Raw genomic sequence first — 25,398 nt, 5'->3', positions numbered from 1 at the left:
TCAATTCAATTCAATTTTATTTGTATAGCGCTTTTTACAATAGACATTGTCTCAAAGCAGCTTTACAGAAATATCAACATGGTATACAGATATTAAAGGTGTGAATTTATCCCAACTGAGCAAGCCACTGAGTGGCGATGGTGGCAAGGAAAAACTCCCTAAGATGTTTTAAGAGGAAGAAACCTTGAGAGGAACCCGACTCAGAAGGGAACCCATCCTCATCTGGGTAACAACAGATAGTGTGAAAAAGTTAATTATGGATTTATATGAAGTCTGTATGGCATTAGGAGCAGCCGTAGTCCCAGCAGTCTGGAATTAGAGAAGATTTGAGCTCCATCCAGAGGCAGAAAGGATCTGGACCTCTAGTATCTCCAAAAAATTTGTGTGGGGCTCGGCGAAAGGAGAGAGGGAAAAAAAAGATTATTATGACTGCGAAGTAGTAGAACAGAATCTAGTCAGGGTAGGCTTGAGTAAACAAATACGTTTTAAGCCTAGACTTAAACACTGAGACTGTGTCTGAGTCCCGAACACTAATTGGAAGACTGTTCCATAACTGTGCGGCTCTATAAGAGAAAGCTCTTCCCCCTGTTGTAGCCTTCAATATTCGAGGTACCGTCAAATAGCCTGCTTCTTTTGATCTAAGTAGGCGTGGCGGATCATATAAAACCAAAAGGTATCTTAGATATTGTGGTGCGAGACCGTTTAGTGCTTTATAGGTTAATAAAAGTATTTTATAGTTAATGCGAGATTTTACTGGGAGCCAATGCAGTACTGATAATATTGGTGTGATGTGGTCGTATCTTCTAGTTCTAGTTAGGACTCTAGCAGCTGCATTCTGGACTAACTGGAGCTTATTTATATTCCTACTGGAACATCCAGACAGTAAGGCATTACAGTAATCTAATCTAGAGGTGACGAATGCATGAACTAGTATTTCCGCATCATGTAGTGACAATATGTTTCTTATCTTAGAAATATTTCTGAGATGAAAGAAGGCTATCCTAGTAATATTATTTACATGAGCATCAAATGATAGGCTGGAGTCAATAATCACTCCAAGGTCTTTAACTGCTGTACATGATGAAACAGAAAGACCATCCAGAGTAACCATGTGATCAGAAAGATTACTTCTAGCTACACGAGGGCCTAATAAAAGTATTTCTGTTTTATCAGAATTAAGTAAAAGGAAGTTAGTTAACATCCAACGTATAATGTCCTTTACACAATCCTCAACTTTACTAAGCTTCTGTCTGTCCTCTGGCTTCACTGAAACATACAACTGTGTATCATCAGCATAACAGTGGAAGCTATTGATTGGTGAGAAATCACCATTTACATCTACGAACTGATAACGATCGGTCAGATAAGACCTGAGCCAGGAGAGGACTGTTCCCTTAATCCCAACAACATTTTCTAATCTATCAAGGAGAATCGTGTGATCTATAGTATCAAAAGCTGCACTAAGGCTTTCTCATTATAAAATGAGTTCACATTTAATTTAAAATGACAACCTAAAAAAATAACAGAATAATCAACTTGTACAATAAGTTATATTAGGTGAACATAAAACTAATCAAAGCATGGGTTATTATCCAGTATCGCAGGATCTGCAGCTACTCCTGTACTGATGCCCCCTTGTGCTGTGGAGGTACGCAAACGCTGCAGCTCCTGCACACACTTTTTCTCCAGCAGGATTTGTCTGCGCTGCGTCTGCAGGAACTGCTGGTGGCTGCGCAGAGCTTGAGCTCTCTGGATCAGCTGCTGCAGTTCTTTATACATACAAAAATTCTCTTCAGTCACCCGCTGTATGTAAGCAAGCATAGAGACAGAAGCTTCCTGGGAGAGAGAGCGAGAGAGAGTCAGAGAAGAATTCAGTGAACTGGTTTGTGTGTATGCATGTGTATAGCGCTACACTCACCTTATTAACTTGGCAGATGACTTCCCATAGCATGCGTTTAGACTCAGCCTTGTAGCGCTCCTTTTCCATGAGGCTTTTAGCTTTTAGAGTATGAAGAGTCTTGCAGTGATGACAGTTTACAGTAACCACCTCCTCCTTCAGCTCAGCTATACGATCCAACTGTTGCTGCTGCAGACTCTACAATACACACAAACACAAAAATTATACCCTTTTAATAATTTTTTTTTTAGAACTTCACAACTTTGCAACACAATTACATAAAATTACCTAAAATAAATGATGTTTACTGGTAATTGTGACCAGTTTATATTTAAATGTATTTATTTATCAAAGGTGTACTTCAATGATTGACACAGCCTACAGAAAATTAATAATATCTAATTTTAAGTTAAAGAAACACAAAGTTAACTATTAACTACATGCATATATATATATATATATATATATATATATATATATATATATTAAGTCTTAAGCACACACACACACACAAAAAAAAGGTTTTCATGGCTACCTTAACATCCTCGAGCTTAGTTATTTCAAGATTCAACATAGCCAACTCAGTCTCCTTCTCCAAAATGTCCTTCTTCAGACCTTAAAACACACACGCAGGCACACACACAATATTATATCAATCTGCATGTTTTTGTATTCTGTCTGAAGCATGAAAATATTAAAAGTTAACTGAAATATCTTAAAACTCAAAATCCCCCCCAAAAGTACAAGTCATTCCTTCTGTGTTCCCTCCAAAGGCACATTTCTAAAATTTTAAATGTGGGCTAGAATGTCTGAATGCTGGTACAAGAAAGTGTGGGGTTCTCATATGGCAACAAGATTGATAGGCAAGTGAAGATACCTCCTTGTCCATATCATACAGTATAACAGAAACTGGGATTTTTATTCTGATAACGGCCAGACTATGACCACATAAAAAAAAAATAACAACAAGCAAAACACAGAGTAAAACTTCTATAAACTGGCTCTGATTGTCTCAGAAACAGTTAAAGCATCAGCCTTGCAGTCCATTTCAGAAAGTGATAACTCTCATGTGATCTTCCTCCTTATACACTTTATCCACACACACCCATGCATACACATATGGTCTCCGCACACACACAAAAACACATACACACCGTTGACCCACTCTTTGTGTTTTTCCACCATCTCCTCTCTCTGTTTACTGAGCTCTTCCAGCCTCTGCTGCCTCGGATCAGTCAGGGTAACACTTGCATTCTGTCGCTTCTGCGCCCGCTTCGACATGTACGACATGTACTCTTGCTGCAGAGAGAGACAGAGAGAGAGAGAGAGAGAGACAGAGAGAGAGGGGTCATTGTTGCATTATTACAATACTACAATCATTATCCAGAGAGGATCTTATGGATCTTTTGCAATGGACCTGAACTGACACAGCAAAGATACAAGTTTTTTTTAAATTTTTTTTTAAATAAACAAGGCAGGATTTTATGAACCCTACCTAATACTCGTTAGCAACGTTGGGTGGAATAGCCTACTTTAAGAAAATATTGACGCTATACTGAATGTGTATATTACTCAATACACTACCTTAAAGCATTTTGTGTTGTATTGCCTCAGAATATATACAGATCATTTTTTAAATACATCTTAAAAGCACATGTTAAACACCTGATCAACTCTTTAGTAAATGTTCAAATTTGTTTTAAAACTTTTTTACATTTAAACTTGCAGAAAAGTGCGACAGTGAAAACCTTTCTACTAACACTGGTCAGTGAGATCAGAATGGATTTTGCCAGCATGCCTTCTTTCTTTAAAAGAAAATATGATATTAAACGTTTAATTTATGTAGTAAAACACAACACTGACAGAAACATTATTTAATAAACCTAATGTGCATCCCAGTTCATGAAAAGCAATTCTGTTTGGGATTCTGATGCTACTTCTGTACAAACCCCCCCCCCCAAAAAACAGCTACCAAAAAACAAAAACAATTTATTTAGTAAAACAAACTATTCCAGCTGGCCAGATGGACAGTAATGATATTTGCTGTAAGCTCACTGCTGCCGTCTAGTGCTCAAGTGGGAAAGTGTGCACATGCAGATTTTAAAATACAGTGTGTCCCAAAACTCTCCATACACAGGGGAAATAAACACTTTTTAGGAAAATGTCTTCCAAAATGTTTCACACTTAATTTATATATTATATATATATTTCTGACAGCCTTTAAGAATGCCTTTGACAAAAGGACATATAGAAAAGAAGAACATATTATTATTATGATTATGATGACGATGATTATTATTATTATTATTATGTTTAGATAATTTTTTTCATTTGGTACTGAACTTCAGAAGCTACGTAAGATATTTACATGTTTCCCAGAAGATAAAATAATAACAATTTACAAATATCATCCTGTTCAAAAGTTTACACCCCCACCTCTTAATGAATCATGTTGCCTCGTGAATGTTTGCACCTTTTGTAATAGTCGTGTACGAGTCCCTCAGTTGTAATCAGTGTGAAAAGATGGATTGCATAATCATATAGCTACTGTTGGAAAAGGGTCAAATATGCAGAAGATGCTGGAAAAACAAAGAATGTGCAGGACCTGGAGGATTTTTCTGAAGAACAGTGGGCAGTTTGACTGCTCAGGACAAACAAGAGACTCATGAACAACTCTCACAACACAAAAAAAACTTTGTTGATCATCCAGGTAACAACACACAGTATTAAGAATCAAGCGTGTGTAAACTTTTGAACTGGTTAATTTGTGTAAATTCAGTTATTATTGTGTCTTGTGGACTATATGGAAACATCTGTTGTGTGAAATAGTTTATTCGGGACAGAACTAAATAAAAAACAACATGCAATTTTTATGATCAATATTATTATTAAAAAAAGATTAACATTGAGCAGATTCTGCAAGGCATATGTAAATTTAAGACCTCAACTGTATGTTCACTTTTTTGTCCACAAAAATTTTGTAAATTCAGTGCACAAAAACAACAACAACAACAACAAATCAAATACTTTTGATTTTTGTGTATAAAATAACATGCCTTAATGTGAAATAAACATGAATTTCCTTTTCCTTTTCTGTGGACAAATAGAAAATATATTTGGTTTTGTACTAGCGTGTGTGTGTGTGTGTGTGTGTGTGTGTGTGTGTACTTACACTGTCCATGCATATCTGGTCGGCCTCTCTCTGAAGAACCTCATTATCTCTTCGTCTGTAGTTGACTTGAGTTAAATTGCCTGAACGTCAAGAAGCACTGTTTAATTTCTAGTGTGTGTGTGTGTGTGTGTGTGTGTGTGTGTGTGTGTGTGTGCAGTAAGGATACAGTTGCTCTTTCCTCTTCTTGAGGTTGATGAGTGTTTCAGTCAGAGACTCATACCTGAGAATCAAAAACCAAACCAGATACTGTTAGTAAGGCTGGGCTGATATGACAAAAAATATCATATCACAATACTTCAGGACATTTCTACGATACAGGATACATATCACGATATATAATTTAGTTAACAAATGGTCTGCAAAACAGTAGTAAAATAAACAACAACAACAACAACAAAAAAACCCATTAAACTGAGTTTGACAATACTTTTCTTTAATGTCTGCAAAGACAAAGAAGATTAAGTTTTAAAAAATGATGTCAAATCAACAGCACCCATTCAACAGCATTTAATTTGTCACTGTTAAAAACGGGGGGGGGAAACAAAGCAAAAACACATCACCATACCAACGATATTGCAGCAAAGTGATAATTGATATAACTGAATCCCAATATCGATATTATATCACCCAGCCCCGACTGTAAGATATATAAAAACACACATGTTCAAAAGATTTGGGACGCGACCATACTCTTACTTACTCTCTGTGTAACTGTGCTTCTCTTTCTGCCTCCTTTTCTTTGTCTTCTTCCTTCTTCGAGCCTCCTGACGCTTTGCTTTTCTTCTGCTTTTTCGGAGCCATTTTGGATTTGGACAAATAATTTATGAGATTAGGACAAGGACAGATTCACAGGAGTAGTGATGGACAACTTCCTGCTCGTTTTGTTTGGTGAGTTAGTTAGCCTATTAGCACCCGCTCCTCTGATACTCTGTAACCTAGCAACGGGACACATAGAGCTCGCGAGTAAACACTACATAAGAAAGAACAGGTTTTATTTATTTATTTATTTTTACAACGCGGTGGGTAAATGTAACATGTTATAATCATGTTTAGTAAACATTTTAGTCCACTTTCATGTTTGTAAACAACTTTTAAATCAACTTTTAAAGCCGGGAGAAGATAACAAGTGATTTTTGCTTCCTTTTATTAAGACACTTTTATTAAAAGACTGTTTCCTACCTGATTTCACTAAATAAATGCTAATTTACTGTATACTGTGACATAATTTCTAATAATTTACTTTATATTTTCCTACATTATATATTAGTAGAAATACGCAGCAGTATTGAATGTTGACTGAAAGGGGAAAGGGGAGAGACACACGAACTGGATATTAAGCCTATCCTGGTTCTTTTAAAAGATCCGAGTCATTTGAATCGATTCACGTGTTTCAGCACGGCTGGAGAGGAAGTGAACCATAGCAGCTACAGTGAGCTTCATAAACTCAACTAAAGATTTCTGCAAGATTTAGTAGGAATATCTTCCGAAAATGCACAGAACACTTCTAATAAATAACATATAACCTACCGTGTGATGCAATGATGCTATAGCCTATCTAATGATAAATATATAGCTATACATGTAGGCTCAATTAGTTAATTTATTACATTATTATTATTATTATTATTATTATTATTATTATTATTATTAGTAGTAGTAGTAGTTGTAAATGAGGCATTTGGTTTATTAACAACAATAAAATCATTACTTATACTTAAGATTTTTGTCTATAAAACCTTCTGGTCTTTTTAGTCTTCATACGTTAGAAATTAGGCCATTTTCAAAGTCTAATTCAATTAGCCCCGAGATGGAAAGACTTCTCACACTCTATAAACAGCTATGTTTTAATTCCATTTGATAACATGTTGTGTTTGACTAAACATATAGCTGAAGAGAAAGCTACACACTGAAGCCATAGGCTACAGTAGCTTGAAGAGAAGCGAACCGAATCTTTTTCACGAGGGCGCATCGGTTCGATTCGTTCAACCAAATGATTCGTTAAAGAATCGTTAAGAGTGAATCATTCGCAGTTACACTCGGAGAAAGAGACAAGCACAATCGGTAAAAATCATCCTCGCTTTACTCACATCTTTTCCCACCCCAACAGTGATCTATATCTGAGGATTCGGGGACAGAGCTCAGTATTTCTCCGACTCTTTGGGCACTGAGAGGTTAAACTGGGCTTGAGTGAAGAGAAGCATCCCTCGGCTGTTTAGCCGCTACCTGGGAGAAGAGGATGGAGAGATGGAGGCAGTATAAGAGCTGTAGTGTGTGCTGATCACACGAGCTTTTCCTTTCGTTCTCGAGCCATAATCACAGCCATGGAGAGGAAAGAGGAGTTTTTGTGCGGGGTTGTTGAAGGTAAGCAGCGTTTCCTTCACATCCCGTAAACAGAGTGTGTTTATATGGTGTGTGAAATCCGATCTAACGATGCGAGGATCACTTTTACAGGACAGGCTAGTCGACTGTGTGTGTGGTTTATCATTCAGACAAAAGAAATATAGCGGAGTGCGTTGGTTTTGGTCTGGTTTTGCCCTGCTATATTAAATCAGGTTTCTTTTATAGAGTAGTAGAAGAGCTGATTCATTTCATGCAGCCTCAGTGCATTATAAATAGCCACATTCAGAGTGAGAATGAATAGAGGCTGTTCAGGCAGTGGTACACACACACACACACACACACACACACACACACACACACCCATACACAAACACAAACACACACACACACACACACACACACACACACACAGGTTTATCTTACTATCCTTGTGAGGACTTTCCACTGAAATAATTAGTCATCATTAATATTAATTAATTAATTATTCATGATGAGTATATTTTATTAAGCATGGTTAATTATTAAAATTGATTATTAAACAGATGCTTTTATCCAAAATGATTTAGAATTTAGATAGGATGCAAATGAGCATTTGAGGCTTTTAATCTTTTTAATTTTTAAATAAAAGCTGCAGTTTTTGATTTAAAAAGTTTTGTGAGGACCAGGCAAATGTCACCACAAGGTTAAAGCTGTCAGACACACACACACACACACACACACACACACACACACTAAGTCTAATTGGCTTAGCTTGCATCCGTATGTCCATGTCATATTATTGGCTGGTTTAATCTTTTGCCCAGCAGAGGAAATGTCAGTCTGGAAGTGTGTGTGTGTGTGTGTGTGTATGTGTGTGTCTGCTCTGTCTATTGACCCACTTCTGTCCTGCAGCAGCACACAGCCTGATACAATTTGCTTATGGCTAAATAGAGATCTGAACAGCAGGCAGTGAACATGCATACTAAACATGCAGGCTGTACACACATACAGTAAATACTCGTAGTGACAATCATGGTGCATATTCTTACTGCACGTTCATACTGAAGCCTTGCTAAACCATATCAGTTTCTCAGAGTGAACAGATATGAGTTAACATGCAATAGATGCAATAGTTTTCTTTTGTTATGAACTTGGTGATGATGATATGATTACATTACTGGACCATACATTGTATTCTGCTAAATTTATGCTTTAGATCAATAGCTTTCATTGTAACAGGCAATTTACTCAGCTTCAGTCTTATTACACTTTTTGGATTTACTTTATATTTTATATTTCACCCTTGACTGCCAGTGAAGACAGTGATTGCCAGTAGTACTGTATTTAAAAATTCTCTGGATATGTGCACAAAGACAATTAATTATGTCGCATGATAGTGGTCAAACATATTTTCCAACGCAAGAGATGACGCTGTTTGTGAAATTACATTATTATTGTCCTCCGGATGAGACTAAAATGATGAGACCACTGTTGAGTTTATTGAATAATATTAGATATTCTGCTATATAAGGGATGGAAGGATTTACCCTGACTTTGTGAATTTAGATGTAAACAAGACAAATTAATAATCTCGGTAAGAGCACACGTAAAACGAATGCCATCCTATTACGGCTTTTGCAATTATACTACACATGCATTCTTAACATTTGAATTCGGCACGATGTGAGATAAAGCTGATGACCTGAGGACTTCTGTAGGGTATTTTGCCTTATATTGATTATGTGAGTGTGTTCATGCGTGCACATGCGTGAGACATGGGTGTAATGTGTATCTATCCCAAATGTCTCTGTCTGGGGATTAATAAAGTATTATTGTATCTTATCCCTCCTGCAGGTTTCTATGGGCGGCCCTGGTCCATGGAGCAGAGAAAAGTGCTGTTTCAGTGGTGGGTATGCCAGTCACGCACACAAAACATAACAAAGCCAGATACCGTTGAAGGTTAATTGCTGATAAACATTTTCAGAGCTGTATTCATAAGTCCTTTTTCTTGCATAAGCTGTGACTGAGTCGCACAGTTTGTTGGCGAATGGTCTTTGCAGTAGGAGCGGCTGGGCACTGACCGGTGCTGGCATGGCTCCATTGAGTTGCAGTTTCACAGGCCCCAGTGCCTTTACCATCATCCCTCAGAGAAACGAGTGACCCAGGCTGGCTCCATTTTCCCTGGGCGAGGTGGGAATCGATAAAGTGATGATTACTGTGGTGATGTAAGGCATTAGATGAGAACTAGAGCGACTGGAGTGAAAGGGGGGAGAGCTAAAGAGAGAGAGAGGAGGAGAGAGAGAGAGAGGGGGAGGAAGTGAGAATGAATTTTACAGCTGAATGAGAGACTGAGAGAGTGAGAAAAAAACAAGTTAGAACAAGTGAGCAGGACAGGCATGTCTGTGCAGCTTTTGTGTGAGTGGACGAAAGTTAATGTGTAACCTTATGAAAGAGGGGTTAGCACTTCTGTGTTTAAAGCGTTTCAGTGTTTAATCATTTGCTTTTGTAGCTGTCTAATTATATTAAAGTGTCTCACGGTTTTTTTCTTTTTAATGAAATGCAACACTACTGTTTTGTTGGCAATTTTTTAGCAAACCTACTGCATATGTATAGTGGTGCATATTATGTATCATAACAATGTCTTCAAGCATTGCGATTTTAGAAGAAGCAGAAGAACATGATTTGTCATCTTGCACTAAATATATGTAATTTCTAATTTCTCTCTGGCTTAGCAAGTCATGGATCACCTTCCTACTCGATATACAAGTGCACTAAATGTTTAATATAGAAAACCATTACATATTAAACCCTATTGGCTCATCTTTGCCACATTTACATTTCAAGCAACTCTGCAAATGAGAATCGTGCCCATGAAATGCTGTTAGTTTCTGGCTTCTTTCATGTACATTTCATGTAGCTGTCTGTCTGCATTGTTTCTGTATCATGTTTCTCTCTGTCTGTAGCACTCTGCGCTAGCAGTGGGCCTACATGTGTGTTTGTAGTTTGTGAAAGACGAGCGCAAATGAGCAGGACACCATCTGGACAGGAAGAGAGGAGAAGAGAGAACATTCTACCCATACAGAAAAAAAAAAACAGCAAGAAAGAGTTAGGAAGAGTGGAAGGGGAATGGTCCAAGTTCAATGCTGGAAGAAAGTTTTAATAGTAAATGAGCGAGAGAGACTGAGAAAGATATTGAAGTTGAGAGATATTGATGTATCCAGTTGAGACTGTTGAGTCAGTTGAGTTCCTGCTGGGTTGAGGCAGAGAGTGATAGGTTGAGAAATCCAAATGGTGAGCGAGAGCGAGAGAGAGAGAGAACCAGGAAAGGCTTCGTTTTTAAAGCTGACCCAGAGGTGGGTGTTACAGTACATGCACTAGCAAAGAGCTGCAGGCTTCACATATCTGGCTCAAGGGCAACCCTCAGGAGGTGTGCTTTAATATTTTAGAGCATTTTTTAGAGCTCCAGCTCCACTTTAATATATGTGGGGCATCTGCCTTTTTGCTTTATATCATAGTCACACAGACACACACACACACGCACACACAAAGAACCCATACAGCTGTTCACTTCAGTGAGTACTCACGCAGAGGCCACTTATAATGCACCATGTGACATGTGTAGAGCGTTCACTTTATTCATGATGTTATGCATGGGTTTCCTCCAGGTTCTACGGTGTCCTCCCATCTCCCAAAAATAGGCCAGTTGGTGGATTGGCTAGTCTGAATTGCCCTAGGTGTAAATGAGTGTGTGAATGTGTGTGTGTGTGTGTGTACATGGTGCTCTGTGATGAACTGGCATCCCATGCAACGCACCCAGTGTTCCTGTGATAGACTTTGGATCCACCATGACTCTGACCAGGATACTGATACGGAATGAATGAATGATTGAATCCACAGACAAAGCTTCCTGATCCAGTGATATTTGTCTATTGATTACTCATCCACAGCCATATCAGTATCCAGAGTAACAGAAAATCTTTGAAACTGACCCTGGGTGGATCCATTGAACGTATTAAATATCATTCCAGAGTTATAAATATGAAACCTGAACTTGTATTGACCTGCAAAGTGTCTCTTTGCGTGCACAAGATCGTCCACAATGAAATTTTGTGCATAGTTGGTCATGTGATCTTTCAGGAAAACAACGCAAGCAAAGAGTCACAAGTAAAAAATATTCACTTACATACTGTATTATAGCTGCAGAAATATAGTGGTGGTGTCATGGATGTTACAGCACACAGGCAAACTGTGATAATGATTCAGACTCAGTCTGCTCCATTACTGATAATGAAGTAAAGTGTAGCATCTCTCCCACTGTGTTGCATGCTGTTTGTGCCATATCCGTTTTATGTTCTTTAAGTGCACTATTCTTAATGCACACTCAGTTCAAGGGTTCCATCTGGGGAGGTTCTTTATAGGACCAGTATGAAGAAGGTGTTTTTCATTTTAAGCTGTCTTCTGCCTGCAAATTGTGAGCTGAGGCCTGATACAACGTTTCCAGATTTACTTAATGGTAATATTGCACAGCACAGTTTTTTTCCCCAGGCATCTTTACCAGAATTGATATGAAGCAGCATTGTTACCAACATAACTCTTTAAAATAAATCAAGCAGTGTGTGTTGCATAGTATGTACTTGTGAATAAAAGTGGCTTTGTGCGAAAACATTATGTAAAACTGCGCTAGTATGGTCCAGCTTAAAAAAAGAGAAGCAATCAGCATTGAATTTTAATAATAAATGTTTTATTACAAATTACTTAATCACGAAGTAAAAGAAGGAGCTGTGTAATCACTTAATGCAGTTTTAATCTAGGTAAAAACTATCATAAGCAAAGGCAACCTTCACCGTTAAGCTGCACCTTTTCTAGTGTAATCACCAGCAGTAGGCTGTAATACAAATTTATGAAGGCACATTCCATAATAGTTCACACTTAAGAATCATTGGGCTCCCAGTTCCCCCCCCCCAGGTACGATTTGCTTCTCGAGCATACTGTAGCACCATCATTAAGCATTACAGATAAGTCCTAAAAATACAATAAACTATAAATACCCAATTGCTTTGCATGGTACAGTAACTGATAATAATTGGGCATCTTGCAAATATAATACTAATATTTTGTTTAATGTCATTCATGCTCCTTTATGTTAGGCTGTATGCTATATTAAAGACTTGATGTTTCTGTTATACACACAGGATGCAAAGATGGGGTTTGAACACATATCTGTACGGGCCTAAAGATGATCTGAAGCATCGTTTGCTGTGGAGAGAGGTGTACTCCACAGAGGAGGAAGGTGTAGAACAGTTTCACCTGTGTCAATTATTTATTTACTCTTGGTCTCTTTCATTTTTAACTCTCACCCTCTTGCTCTCTCTCTCTGTCTGTCTCTGTAGCCCAGCTGAAAGCACTGGTGCATGAAGCTGAGTCGAGAGGATTGAGGTTTGTGTACGCTCTCTCTCCTGGTCAGGACATTGTCTTCTCCAGCTCCTCTGACCTCACACTGCTCAAACGCAAACTTCGACAGGTACATGAATACATGCATACGCATACGCAGTCACATGTGTGCATATAAATCTGTTTGCATGGGAGACATGACTTCAGGACAAGGGCAGTTATTATTAGCTTCCACCTCCTTAACTACACACATAACCACACTCCTACACACACCCACACAGCCCTACTTTATCGTTTAGCTTACCAGTGGCCTGTAGGGATTAAAATATCTCTCATTTAGCTCAGTCCCGTAAGTGATACCAAAGCCTGCTCCACTTTTCTCTTGTTTTTTTTTTTTTTTTTTTTTGTCCTCGCTACTAGGTGTCAGAACTCGGCTGCCAGGCATTTGCCATTCTGTTTGACGACATCGATCACTCCATGTGTCAGGCCGATACTGAGGCTTTCTCCTCATTCGCTCATGCTCAGGTGTCTGTTACCAATGAGATCTTCCGTTTCCTGGGGGAGCCACCTGTCTTCCTGTTCTGCCCCACTGGTAGGCCATTTTCCATGTTTATTATCAGCAGGTCAACATTTGCTCAGTAATAATAAATGTAGTTAAGAATCACAAACCAAAAATGCTAGTACTCTGGTTGAGTACTTATGTCTGTTTACCACTGCAAATGTATAGGTACTGAAAACTAGGAGTTCACTAACATCATGGACATATCTCTAGTGTTAACAGCAAATGCAAAGAATAGTAGCAACTATACAGTGGAGAGTCTTTGAGATCTGATTTATATTTTACTTGCCATTTGGTTTATGTGACTAGAGACAGAGACAGCAGGTACCATTGTACTTGATGGGAATGTAATTATTACTACTGATAATTGTTGTGTTGTACTGCTTGATAGAAAATCTATCTAGCTAGGAAATCTCTCTGTCTCTCTCTCTCTCTCTCTCTCTGCAGAGTACTGCGGCTCACTCTGCTCTCCCAGTGTGTCCAAGTCTCCATACCTGCTGACAGTAGGAGAAGATCTTCTGCCCGGCATCTCAGTCATCTGGACCGGTGAGCACACTGATATATGATACATTTTTAAAGTAAGACAACAGTCTCTAGACATCTTCAGCAAATGCCTTAAAATAATACTACAGTATTAGTATAACAAAAAATTAAGATTTACATTTATGGCATTTGGCAGGCGTCCTTATCCAGTGCAACTTACAGAAGGGCCTTAAAATCTCTATCAATAAATACATCCCGATACTGGTTCACTAGGTCATGGACTAAGAATACCACCAGTCTTAAAACTCTGTTGGGAGGTAATATAGTAAGAAAAACATAGACAACAATCATTTTTTTTTAATGAAAAGTGCTAATTTAAGTACTTTAGGAAGAGGTAGGTCTTTAGACGTTGTTTGAAGACTGCCAGTGAGTCAGCTGTTCAGACATCTAGGGGAAGTTCATTCCACATGTCTTCCTTGTATCCTGAGAGATGGTGGCACCAGTCTAGTGGTGTTGGAGGTTCAGAGGGGGCGTGGTGAAGTGCAGGGTGTGATAAGTAATTTGAGGTAAGTGGGTGCTAGTCAATTTTTGGCTTTATAGGCAAGCATCAGAGTTTTAAATCTGATGTGGGCAGCTACAGGAATCCAGTGGAAGGAGCGTAGCAATGGGGTGGTGTGGGAGAACTTTGAAAGCAAGGTTGAAAACAAGTTGAGCGAATGGAACTCAGAGGCAGACCTGCCAGGAGTGAGTTGCCGTAGTCCAGTCTCAAAATGACAAGAGACTGAACCAGCACCTGAGTGGCCTGTATGGATAGAATTGGACAAAACCTTCTGATGTTGTAAAGGAGAAATCGACATGAGCGTGTCATATTAGCAATGTGAGAGGAAAAGCACGGTTGATTGTCCATGGTTATCCCAATGATGGGTGCAGTAACTGAAGGTGGGATCAGAGAGTTGTCCAGGGAGATCACAAGATGCTGACATGGTGAAGAATCAGCTGGGATGAACAGCAGTTCTGTACTGAGCCTTGTGGGACACCAGTGGAGAGTCTGCATGGAGCAGATGTGTATCCCCTCCATGTCACCTGGTATTAGCGACCTTCCAGGTAGGAAGCAAACCGCTGGCATGCTGCACCATGAATTCCAAGACTCATGAGGGTGGATAAGAGAGTCTTGTGGTTAACCGTGTCAACGATGCTGAAAGGTCAAGGAGGATGAGGACTGATGATGTTTGGCTGATCTAGCAGCATGCAGCTTCTCAGTGACAGCCAAAAGGGCAGTCTCTGTGGATTGTACCACTTTGAAGCCAGATTAGTTAGGATCCTGGAAGTTTTTCTGTGAGAAATAGAGAGACAGTTGATTGTAGACAGTGTGTTCAAGGATTTTAGAAACAAAATAAACAAGTGATACAGACTGGGTTTCTTCAGGATGGGAATAACCTTTGCTCTCTTGAATGCAGTTGGTACATGACCAGATGATATGGAGTCATTGATGATAATAGTGATGAAGGGGAGGAGGTCTTGTGAGATGGTCTGGAGCACTGTGGAAGGGATTGGATCCAATGGGCAGGTGGTAGGATTGCAGGACAAGATGACCTGCAGGATCTTTTCTGTTGCTAGATTAGAAAAATGTGCCAGTGAGGGAGAAGGGGGATCCTCAGTGGCTAGCGTAGAAGTAGAAGCGAAGGCCTGGTAGACTTTTTCAATATTCTTATCATAAAAGGTGGTAAAGTCTTCAGCAGTCAGGGAGGATGGAGCAGGAGGAGATGGTGGGTTGAGTACAAAACGTGTAACAGACAACAATTAGTTTATAAACATATGTTTTGCTTATTTCGCTGATTCATACATTAACTCATAATGTATTTCATGTTGTATTCGTTATAATGTGTCAGTAGTGAGTAAAGAACTGTTATTCCACTTCACATCACTTATTAATCAGAAAATCCTGATTAATATGTTTATATGTCTTTCATGCAATAGGAAGTAAGGTGATCTCTCGAGAGCTGTGTGCTGATTCGCTGAAGGAGGTGCAGTCAGTCTTACAGCGACCTCCCCTGGTGTGGGACAATCTGCACGCTAATGATTACGATTCACGTCGTGTCTTCCTGGGGCCGTTTAAGGGTCGTCCACCTGGCCTCCAAGCTCAACTCAGGGGTCTGCTGCTGAACCCTAACTGTGAATTTGAAGCAAACTACATCCCTCTGCACACACTTGGGACATGGCTCAAAGCAGGGAAGGAGAAGAGAGAAGGTGAGAGGAAAGACATGTATAGGAGAAAAAGAAGAGGATAGGAGAGGATGGAAAGTAAAAATAAGAATGGTAGGAAAAAAATGGAAAGAAAAAGACGAAAAGATGAGTGGCAGAAGGAATTAGATTGTGTGGAAGACAGAGGATCCAATTTCATGAAAGAAATGATGGTGGGTTAAGTGGGCCATGACACCCAGATGAATCATAGAGGGATGGTGAGAAGTGCTGAGAAATGTGCGTGGTTGGTTATTAGCTCAAAGAGAAACAGAACGAAAGGGAAAGAGTTGGACAGGACCAAATGGTCAGTCACATAATATGATTAACTTTGGAGCATTTTAAGGACTTAATGGCATTAATACACATGCGTGCACACTATAACACATTACTACACATCATCTCTGTTTCGCTGAATAGATGGTGTATATGTGGGACATTATGGATAATGACTGTTGGGTTCATCAGCTTTGGTTTCAGAGTCACTAGACTTTATTGTGTTTGTTGAATTTAACTGTGATTAAAATGCAGTTCCTAATGAATCTACTGCGTAAATGCCATGCCACGGACAGAAACATGGCCGTGGGTGTGATTATTAAAACTGTTCTATTACCCTTACTGTTCTCCTTAACACTTAATACTGAGTCACTGTAGGGATGTTGTACATGAAGTTGATAAAGCTAAGCTTAAGCTTAAATAAAGGTAAATCTTGACAAGTTGGCTTTATGAAACAAAAGCAATGCTATGATAACAAAAACAGACAAAAATGAAATACATCTATGGATAGAGCTGTAGTGTGATAATAATTTAAGCTGTGTATATGTGTGTGTAGGTAAAGGGCATCAGTACTGTCCGGAGCGAGCGCTTTCTGCTGCACTGAAAGACTGGATGACTGAGCTGAACCAAGCTCTACAGCCTGGTATTTTGCACACTCATCACTCATCCTTTAAAATCAAACACACAGCTCACATTTGTGTTACATATGACTGATTCTTCTATCATTGATTCTTACATACTGTATCATTGATTCTTCAGGGACTTTTGCTCTTTTTGCTTATTTAAACAAAACACAAAGATTACATTTACATATTAGATGCCATCTGTATACCAATTATACCAGTACAGTACTGTATTTGTAAAAAGATCGAGTAACAAGTTTGAATTTTAGATACAATGCAATTCTGCATAAAATGCAATTCTGCACAAAATGTCATAATTGGACTTGCACATAGGCTTATGCATTAATTTTTTTTAATTAAAACTGTGAGAAATACCAAACAGCTTTTATATAAAAAAAAATGTAAGCAATGGCTGTAGTAAATGTCATCTGCCATATGCCAACTTTTTGTGGTGCACTTTTGAAAATTTGAACATTTTACCACAGAAAACTGATAAATGACTGATAAATTCTTGTTTTAAATGTAAATTTAAATATTTTTAAAATGTTATTTGAATATTAACATATTGTTACATGTAATAGCACTTTTAGTAGGAAATATAATTTTACAAGTAATGCAATGTAAAAAAAAAATGCAAAATAATTTTTAAGAATGTAAAATAATTCAAAATGTATGAAAAGACAGTGTTTATTTCTTTTCCCTCAGTTTACAGAAGGATCATTTAGCCAAAATGTTTAGGAAACACCCGCTTCAATATGCGATTAAAGATACATTCAAATGATAATCTTGCATGCAAATGCATACATATGATAAAAATCGAGATGCACAATGATTCGTTTCATAATTGCATCGTGGCATGCTAAATCGAAATTCAACTGAATTGCAAAGTATAAAATCAGCAGTGTGATTTAGTCTGAGAGCTTGTCAAAAAGTGTGAAAACATTAGACATTTAAACAAGTCTTTTATAACTTGTGACACCTTTTCTCCTCAGGACGGCAGAACAGGCCTACAGAGCACAAACCGTCTGCTCTCCCCTCCAAACCTAAACCTCCTGAAAGCTTAGACAATCTGCATGGAGCCCAGTCTAAATCTCAATCTGCTGCTGGGGCTCTGGTTCCTTCTTCCACTTCAGTGCTGAAGGTCTCGGCTGAGACTGAGAGCGAGGAGTGGGTTCCTGGAGGTCAAGGCTGGGAGAAAGCCTCAGGAAAGGGCCTGTGTGCTGCGAAATCTCCACTCAGTGAGGCTCAAGTGCGACTGCTGGTGGGACTGTACTACCTGCCACATGAGCATGGCCCGCCTGCCCAGAGCCTGCTTCAGGCACTTACCTGGCTCAAAAGCCACTGCCATTATGTCAGTGTCAATGGGAGCAGCAAGAAGATGCAACCGCAGAAGGTCTCTATCTGTGATGCTGAATGGTCTCTGTATGTGTGTGTGTGTGTGTTTGTGTGTGTGTGTGTGTGAGAGAGAGAGAGTGTGTGCAGAATACACAAAAACTAGATGACAGAAATATGTGCGGAAATTGTTGTGACATGTGTCTTCTGTACATTCTGTTCTGTTCAAAGTCATCATATGAAGACCATAACATTTTTCCTGCCTTAAATATTAAATGGGTGGCACCGTGGGGCAGCAGGTAGAGTTGTTTTCTCAAGGGTCCAGGGTTTAATCCTTGCCCCTGTGTGAATGGATGGTGAGTGTAAGTGGTGCCCTGTGTGTATCCCAGCCTTACATACAGTACTCCTGGGATAGTTTCAGTATGACCAGCTACCCTGACAAGGATAAAACAGTTACTGAAAAGAAGTGTATGAATAAATAATTTAGTACTTGATGCGACAGTAGTATAAAAAACACAAGTAGATGACAGTAAAACATGGAGAGAAGTGCCTGTACTTTTACCCTTATCCAATTAGAAATCCTCCCTCACTCACTTTCATACTTTCAGTAACAGCTTGATCCTGGTCAGGGTCATGGTGGAACTGGAGCCTATCCTGGAAACATTGGGCAAAAGCCCCCAAACCCAAATGGCTACAGCTGTCTTCTGATAAACTGGTGAAAGGTTTTAAATAATCTTCTATACTTTGCATGGCTTTCATTTGCATATTGGAGCTCTTAAATTTATAATGTGATAACTTTGCAGCTATGTATTTAATACCAAATCTCACTTAGACAGGTGTTCATTGTGTTCAAATTAATTCTCTGAAAGGATTTATCCAAAAAAATGCAAGTTTTTTTTTTTTTTTTTTTTTAAACAACATAATTTTTAGAGTGACTAGAAAGGTTCTTCCTGTCATACCATTTCTCATATATGTTACACTCCAAAATCATTCCTGATTTTTGCACAATTAGTAATAAGTGATAATAATATTTACTAGAGATGGATCCGATACCCAGTATCAGTATCGGGCCGATAGCAGCAGAGAAACACATTGGATATCTGATTGGAATTGAATTTGGAAAATAATTTATTTTTAGAGTTTATGTTTACACATAAAGAGACTTGACTGATTTTTATGATGCAAGGATCAATATTATTATATTTATATGTTATACTTTATTATTTATACATATATAACAATGTAAGTGATGTAAGTTTATATAATAATTTAAAGTTTGATAGGTTTTAAAGTAAACAATATTAGATGGGTATCAGTATCGGCTGATACTCAAGGTTTCAGTATGTATTGGTATCGGAAAAAGGAAAAGTGATATAATGCCCATCTTTAAAATTTATCTAAACAGATCCTATCATGCTTTTTGCTCTCTCCCTTTAATATTTAATTCATGTCATGCATTTTATATAATAATAGAGTCTTTCCATCTCTTTCCTTCTTAACTACTAATAATCTTTTTTATTTCCTCAGATTGAGGAGTGGCGGGTTCGGGCAGGCCGTTTTCTGGTTGCATGTGATGAGATTGCGGTTCTGCATGGCAGTGTGGTGAACAGCGTGAACAGAGCTGTGCTCTATGACCTTTACCCATATGTCTGGGACCTGAGAAACACGCTGCTTGTAGCCAAGGCCTTCATCAGCTGGCTGGGTGAGAGAGAGAGAGAGAGAGAGAGAGAGAGAGAGCGAGAGAGAGAGATAGGATTGAAGGGAAAATGTGGACTTGAATTGTTCTAATACACCTCTCTCCCTCTTTCCTTTTCTCCTCACCTTCAGAGGGTCGGGTGATAAGTGAAAGTTCTTCACTGGGTTCCTGGAAGAATTGTTTTCATTGTGAGTATCTCTTTCCATTCTATGCCATATTGCACATGCCTGTGAGACTGAGTGGCCTCTTATCAACAGGGTGTGGAGCCTCATCAGGAGCGGAGCTTCTCAGTGTGGAGGCGGAGCCCTGGGTATTTAAAGGAGGATTATCTGGGGAAGTGCAGGTACGAATGACACTGAGCATTTATTAAAGTAATACAGCATGAATGTATATAGATCCTGGCTCATGCGATATATTCCTCATCATTTCTCTCTCTTCCTCTCTCCATCTGGTGTGTGCTGAAGATGCTTCTTCCTGTAGGCACCAGCAGTGAGCTGTTCAGCCACCCCCCTCCTCTTTTCCCCACCTCTCGTCTTTACAACATACGGCCCTTCCAGCACAAAGACAAGGTGAGATATACTGTGCACAGCCAAGGCCGTTGATGCCATGTTGCTTTTCTTGGTGATACACAATTACGTCGTAAACAATTGTGTCACAACCAATAACACGCTAAAGTCAATAGCCCTCATTCACACTTTCAAGACTTAAATAGGCTATAAAATAATTTGTATTTTAGTAGTTAGTATTATTGCCACCAATAAGTACTATATTTTTTGTATAATCTTATTCTAACTAAAAGACATATTCATTCAAGTTACTGAATGGTTTTATGCAAGTTATAAATAACAGATAACAAGGAAAATGTTTATTGTGCACTGCTCTTACAGTCAACATCTGCATTATAATTACTGGGCATGTTTGTGTGGTTTCATGCTGTGTGCTGTTAGGTGGAGCTGTACCACATGGTGCGTCAGCTTTATCAGAAAACCAGAGGTGCTCAGGATGTGACTGTGCTTCATCCAGACTTCATCGGTGACAGGTTCTGTTAGTTTACATACTGTAAATAGGCAATTTCCCAGACCTAGCTTCAGGAACAGAAGTTCCTCTGTACTCTCTAACAATAATTCCTAACACTGGAGCCTCTAGGACCTTCAAAGGAATATTTATGAATGTGTTTGTGCTTGTGTGCGCATTCAGGTTTTTGGGTGCATCTCTGGCCTTGTGCCCAGAGTACAGCTTTGTTCTGGAGGATGAGCTGGGTGTGTGTGGGTGTGTTGCTGGCATTCTGGATGTACGCTCATTTGTCAAGAGATGCCAGGCCACCTGGCTGCCGGCTATGAGAGACAAATACCCCACACGTACGCACGTCACCAACGGACACACTGCCCAGAAGGTCAGAGTTCAACCTAGGAGAAATAAACCTCACAGGATAATGGTTTGATCAGATTTTTCTTTAAGTAAAGTTAATGTAGTAATATCTCAAACACATGAGAATAGAGAATAGTGGTGTTCATAGGTGCTGTATGTCTGGATAAACAGTTATACTGCAAACACTACTAAGAAATGTCCTGTCTCACAAACACACACACACACACACACACACACACACACACACACACACACACACAGAGAACACACGAATTTGCATCACTATTCTCATTTCTCCCTGTAATCACAGGAGGCGCTGCTGAGTTTGCATGAAGAGCAGTATTACCCAGATTCCCTGCTGTACCACTTCCCGTCTCAGCTCCGGCTTGAGGCACTGCCTGAACTGGTGGACTGCAGTGTCAGCAGAAGTCTTCTCACGTCCCTGCTCACAGCACTCAAAGCTAATGGTGAGAAACAGCTCTTGGGCTAGTGTCTACCTTTCAATTGTTCTGTGTGTTTCCACTGCAAATGAGCTGGCCAAACCAATTAGCTTCCAGCACCAGAAAGATGATGGTCTGAAATGAAAAACCTCTGACATCACTGGAGCTTTGACATTGATATCATTTAATCATCAGCACAACAACTAGAACATCTCACATTATATTCTGTGGGCAGTGGTACACTGTGGGCAGTGGTAAGATGTTGGGCTACTGGTTGGAAGGTCATGAGTTCGAACCCCAGCCCTGCCAAGCTGCCACTGTTGGGCCCTTGAGCACGGCCCTTAACCCTCAACTGCTCAGATGTATAAAATGAGATAAACGTAAGTCGCTCTGGATAAGGGCGTCTGCCAAAAATGCCATAAATGTTAATATATGGCTTGATCAGTCAGAGTAGGAATCAAACATTTTACTGGTAAACAATTAAATAGGAGCTATATGGTTAATTGTAATAGTAATAAAACTTCCTGTGAACAGACACACACTCATCTAGCATGTAATTGTCATCTATCGTCTGTGATCTAAGTCTCAGAGAACTTGAAATTGGAAGGTAAAATGATTTCTTAAAGCTAGAAATTAAACATGTAAAATCCTCCATACTTGTTTCTTTTTTAAACTCCCACATCCAAATATAGACATTTCAATATCATGTTGATGATGAGAATGAAGCAAAAATAATTTCCTGCTTGTTGATCGTGCGTTGACTCTCCCGGGGCCTCACCTCACCTCATTCTCTCTCCCTCTGTCTCTCTTTCTCTCTCTCTAGGTTCCCAGGGTGTCTTTTGCGAGGTGCAGCCCACAGAACGCCTAAGGCTGGAGTTCCTCACTAAGCTGGGCTTTCTGGAGATTGTAAGGGGAGAGGCTCGCTCCACAGAGGGACTGATCCTGGGCAGACTGCTCTAGAGCCTTAACTAGCTCACAAACAATCACTGATGCTATAATTGGACTTTTTTGGGCAAAAATACATGTTAAACAGCCCTGCAGTTTAAGTAGCGGTATCACATTAAAGGACATATCCTGCATTCCAATACATCTTCAACATGTCCTCATCCACTTCTCTTTTGATGTTTCATTTGGATTTAATACACCAATCATGGGCCATTATAATACTTTATTAGCTCAATAGAAGTTTGTTAAATCTCCCTTTGTGGAGAGCACAAATTGCCCAGAATGCATTATAGTCTAACCCAGAGCAATAAAATACTAAGTATTTCCAAAATATAATATTTACTCTGTTGAAATTGGCTTTTTAATGTAGCCGCTACTTCGTCTATAGATGACAGCTGATGGAAATTTATTTCTGTACTCCTCTATCTGTCTAGTAAATCTGCTCTCCACTACACTCTCAATCCCTCCTTCTACAAGTAGCCACTTGTGTCATGTAGATAATACACACTTCCCTGTAACGGGGGAAAGTGGACGAGGGCCTCTTGAAAGCTGTATTGGAATACAGGGCTATTTGAGGGCTCAATAAGCACTTTGCCCAAGACATGCTGTTGACTAACAGTCAACTGGCCACTGTGGCCTGGTTAGCATGATGCTAACTGTTCTATACTAGCCTTTACATGAATAGCACCATTAATGTTATGACTGGTGCATTCCTTAAAAGCGATGAATGAAATTTATTCGCAAATGATTCGTACCATTTACCATCTTTACCAGAGCTGTTTGTTTAAAGCCTCACCACAGCACTTAGCAGGAGAGTTACTTCAAAGATGGTTTAGTTCTAATACAGCTGTTGCAAATATAAGGTCCATCATTGGACCTTTCTATTTAGACATGTATCCGTGAAGAGCCTACAGTAAGAAAGGTGTGCAGTGGCCATGTTTTGGTTTCTACTAATGAGTAACACTGAAAAGTGTCCTGTGGTGTAGTCCAGCCCAAGGTAGTCATTTTACAATGACTAGTCTCACTCATGCTAAAATTAGTAGCATTTCAACCTTCTGTAACTGTATCTGCATTCGCATGAGATTTCCTTCAGAATCTGTAGAAAACGAAGAATTAACCAATCAGAATTCTTTAAAAAGTATCAAATGAAAATGAGCAATCATATTGTGTTCCATATGTTCAAACAGATGGACAGGCCAGTGAAGTCCACAACACATTAAACATGTAAGGAATAATTCACTCCGGTCTGTTGAATTATTAGAAAATAATGCACACCCTGAGGTGGTAATGCGGTCACGACATGAAGCGGAGTGACCATTACTCCTCGGGTGTGCATTATTTTCTAATAACTCAATGGTCAATTATTCCGCTTATACCACAGTTACCACACCTGAAGCCATTGTTCAGATGTTGATTTCAAGACATTTGTCAGGTTTTTGTCCTTAAAATGCTCATGTGTATGGAACTAATTTATTACGCATCCCATCTCAAGCCTCTGTTGCTAATTCCAAACCATTATTGTAGTGATAGTAACGGAGGCTTGAGCCACTGATATGCAGTTATTGGAGAGAGATTTCATAGTTGGTGTTTTTTGCTGATAATATAAAAATAGAACAAATAAATAAATAAATATCGATAAGCCTAATTGTTCACAGGTTTCTTTTTTTTTATTACAGCAGAAAATACAACGAATAAATAAATAAATATTGATACTTGTTCACCGGCTTATCACGTGTGCTCGCTCACACTCTCTTTTTTCTTGCTTTCTTTCTCTCTCTAATAACTGCATATCAATGACTCAAGCCTCCGCTTCGCTTCATGGCCCGTCGTCAATTATTCCTTATGTATTTCTGGAAAAATCGTAGTTTTCAGTCATTTTGTTTGTTGTTAAATCTGTGTGCTGTGGTGAACAGTAGAATAACTTTCCCATTATTTCAGTTAACTTGGCGAAGTGATATGGAACTTTAATGAGGTCAAGACCTGACTGGAACTACTCTTGCTGTGCATTTACTAAAAAACAATTGCACACCTCAGAACGTCGGTCAGCCAATCAGAATCGAGAATTCAACAGCACTGTGGTATAAGTTTCTATAGAAATGATTGTATCGTGCTTAGCAATTACGGTGGTAACTTGTTGGTTGGTGCCAATAAGAACATTTATTCCATTGAGAAGTTAGCATTTTCTGTCACTCTGCAGTCACACAAGAATATCACCAGCAAAATTACAATGGTGTTTAATAGAAGAAAATATCTTCAACAATCGTAAACATAGGTGATGCCGGTCGAGTTATGCGGATGTAAACTTCTAAAAAAATAAATAAATAAATAAAGCAAAAGAGCAACAGTTTCTCAGTCACCATTATCCAGTAACGTTCAATGTTAAATGAGAATGAGTCTCGGCTTGGCTAGGTAGAGATCTACAACACGATGAGCACAATGGCTTTGGAAGCAGTATTAGTTAAAGCTTTTGAAGATGAGCTGTTGGAGCAGAGTGTGGAGATGAGGAGGTGAGAGAGCTGGACTGACTAAAGGAGTAAAGCATTGATGAAGCACTGGCTAAATACTACTTGTGCCACTATCAGCAAGTAGTCAAACGGCATTGTGGGTAATGTAGGAAAATGTTAATGTTGGTGAAAATAGACCCAGAAAGTTAAAAAAA

At 39.1% G+C, this 25,398-nt stretch overlaps 2 protein-coding genes across 2 annotated transcripts; one reads left to right on the top strand and one right to left on the bottom strand.

Moving 5' to 3' along the window:
- Positions 1-1,145: 1,145 nt before the first annotated feature.
- ccdc166 (coiled-coil domain containing 166) lies at positions 1,146-6,416 on the bottom strand. Its single transcript, XM_053629489.1, has 8 exons — positions 6,249-6,416; positions 5,770-6,004; positions 5,236-5,289; positions 5,070-5,124; positions 3,052-3,196; positions 2,433-2,512; positions 1,919-2,095; positions 1,146-1,836 (listed from the first exon to the last, which is right to left on the bottom strand). The coding sequence occupies exons 2-8, from the start codon at positions 5,868-5,870 to the stop codon at positions 1,570-1,572; spliced, it is 879 nt and encodes a 292-aa protein (XP_053485464.1). The 5' UTR covers positions 5,871-6,004; positions 6,249-6,416; the 3' UTR covers positions 1,146-1,569.
- Positions 6,417-6,906: 490 nt separating this feature from the next.
- Positions 6,907-24,428, top strand: si:dkey-183c6.8 (protein O-GlcNAcase). The gene is made up of 17 exons (XM_053629437.1): positions 6,907-7,430; positions 9,243-9,294; positions 12,581-12,678; positions 12,779-12,909; positions 13,200-13,371; positions 13,786-13,884; positions 15,799-16,068; positions 16,892-16,978; positions 17,951-18,351; positions 19,818-19,992; positions 20,118-20,174; positions 20,244-20,329; positions 20,451-20,555; positions 20,934-21,025; positions 21,184-21,379; positions 21,665-21,821; positions 22,618-24,428. Exons 1-17 carry the CDS (start codon positions 7,391-7,393, stop codon positions 22,752-22,754), a joined length of 2,355 nt encoding a protein of 784 aa, XP_053485412.1. The 5' UTR covers positions 6,907-7,390; the 3' UTR covers positions 22,755-24,428.
- Positions 24,429-25,398: the final 970 nt, after the last annotated feature.

This window comes from Ictalurus furcatus, chromosome 7 (genome assembly GCF_023375685.1).
Source record: "Ictalurus furcatus strain D&B chromosome 7, Billie_1.0, whole genome shotgun sequence".
Lineage (NCBI taxonomy): Eukaryota > Metazoa > Chordata > Actinopteri > Siluriformes > Ictaluridae > Ictalurus > Ictalurus furcatus.
Note: the sequence above shows the minus strand (reverse complement) of the source record. Positions and strands in the feature narration are given on the sequence as shown.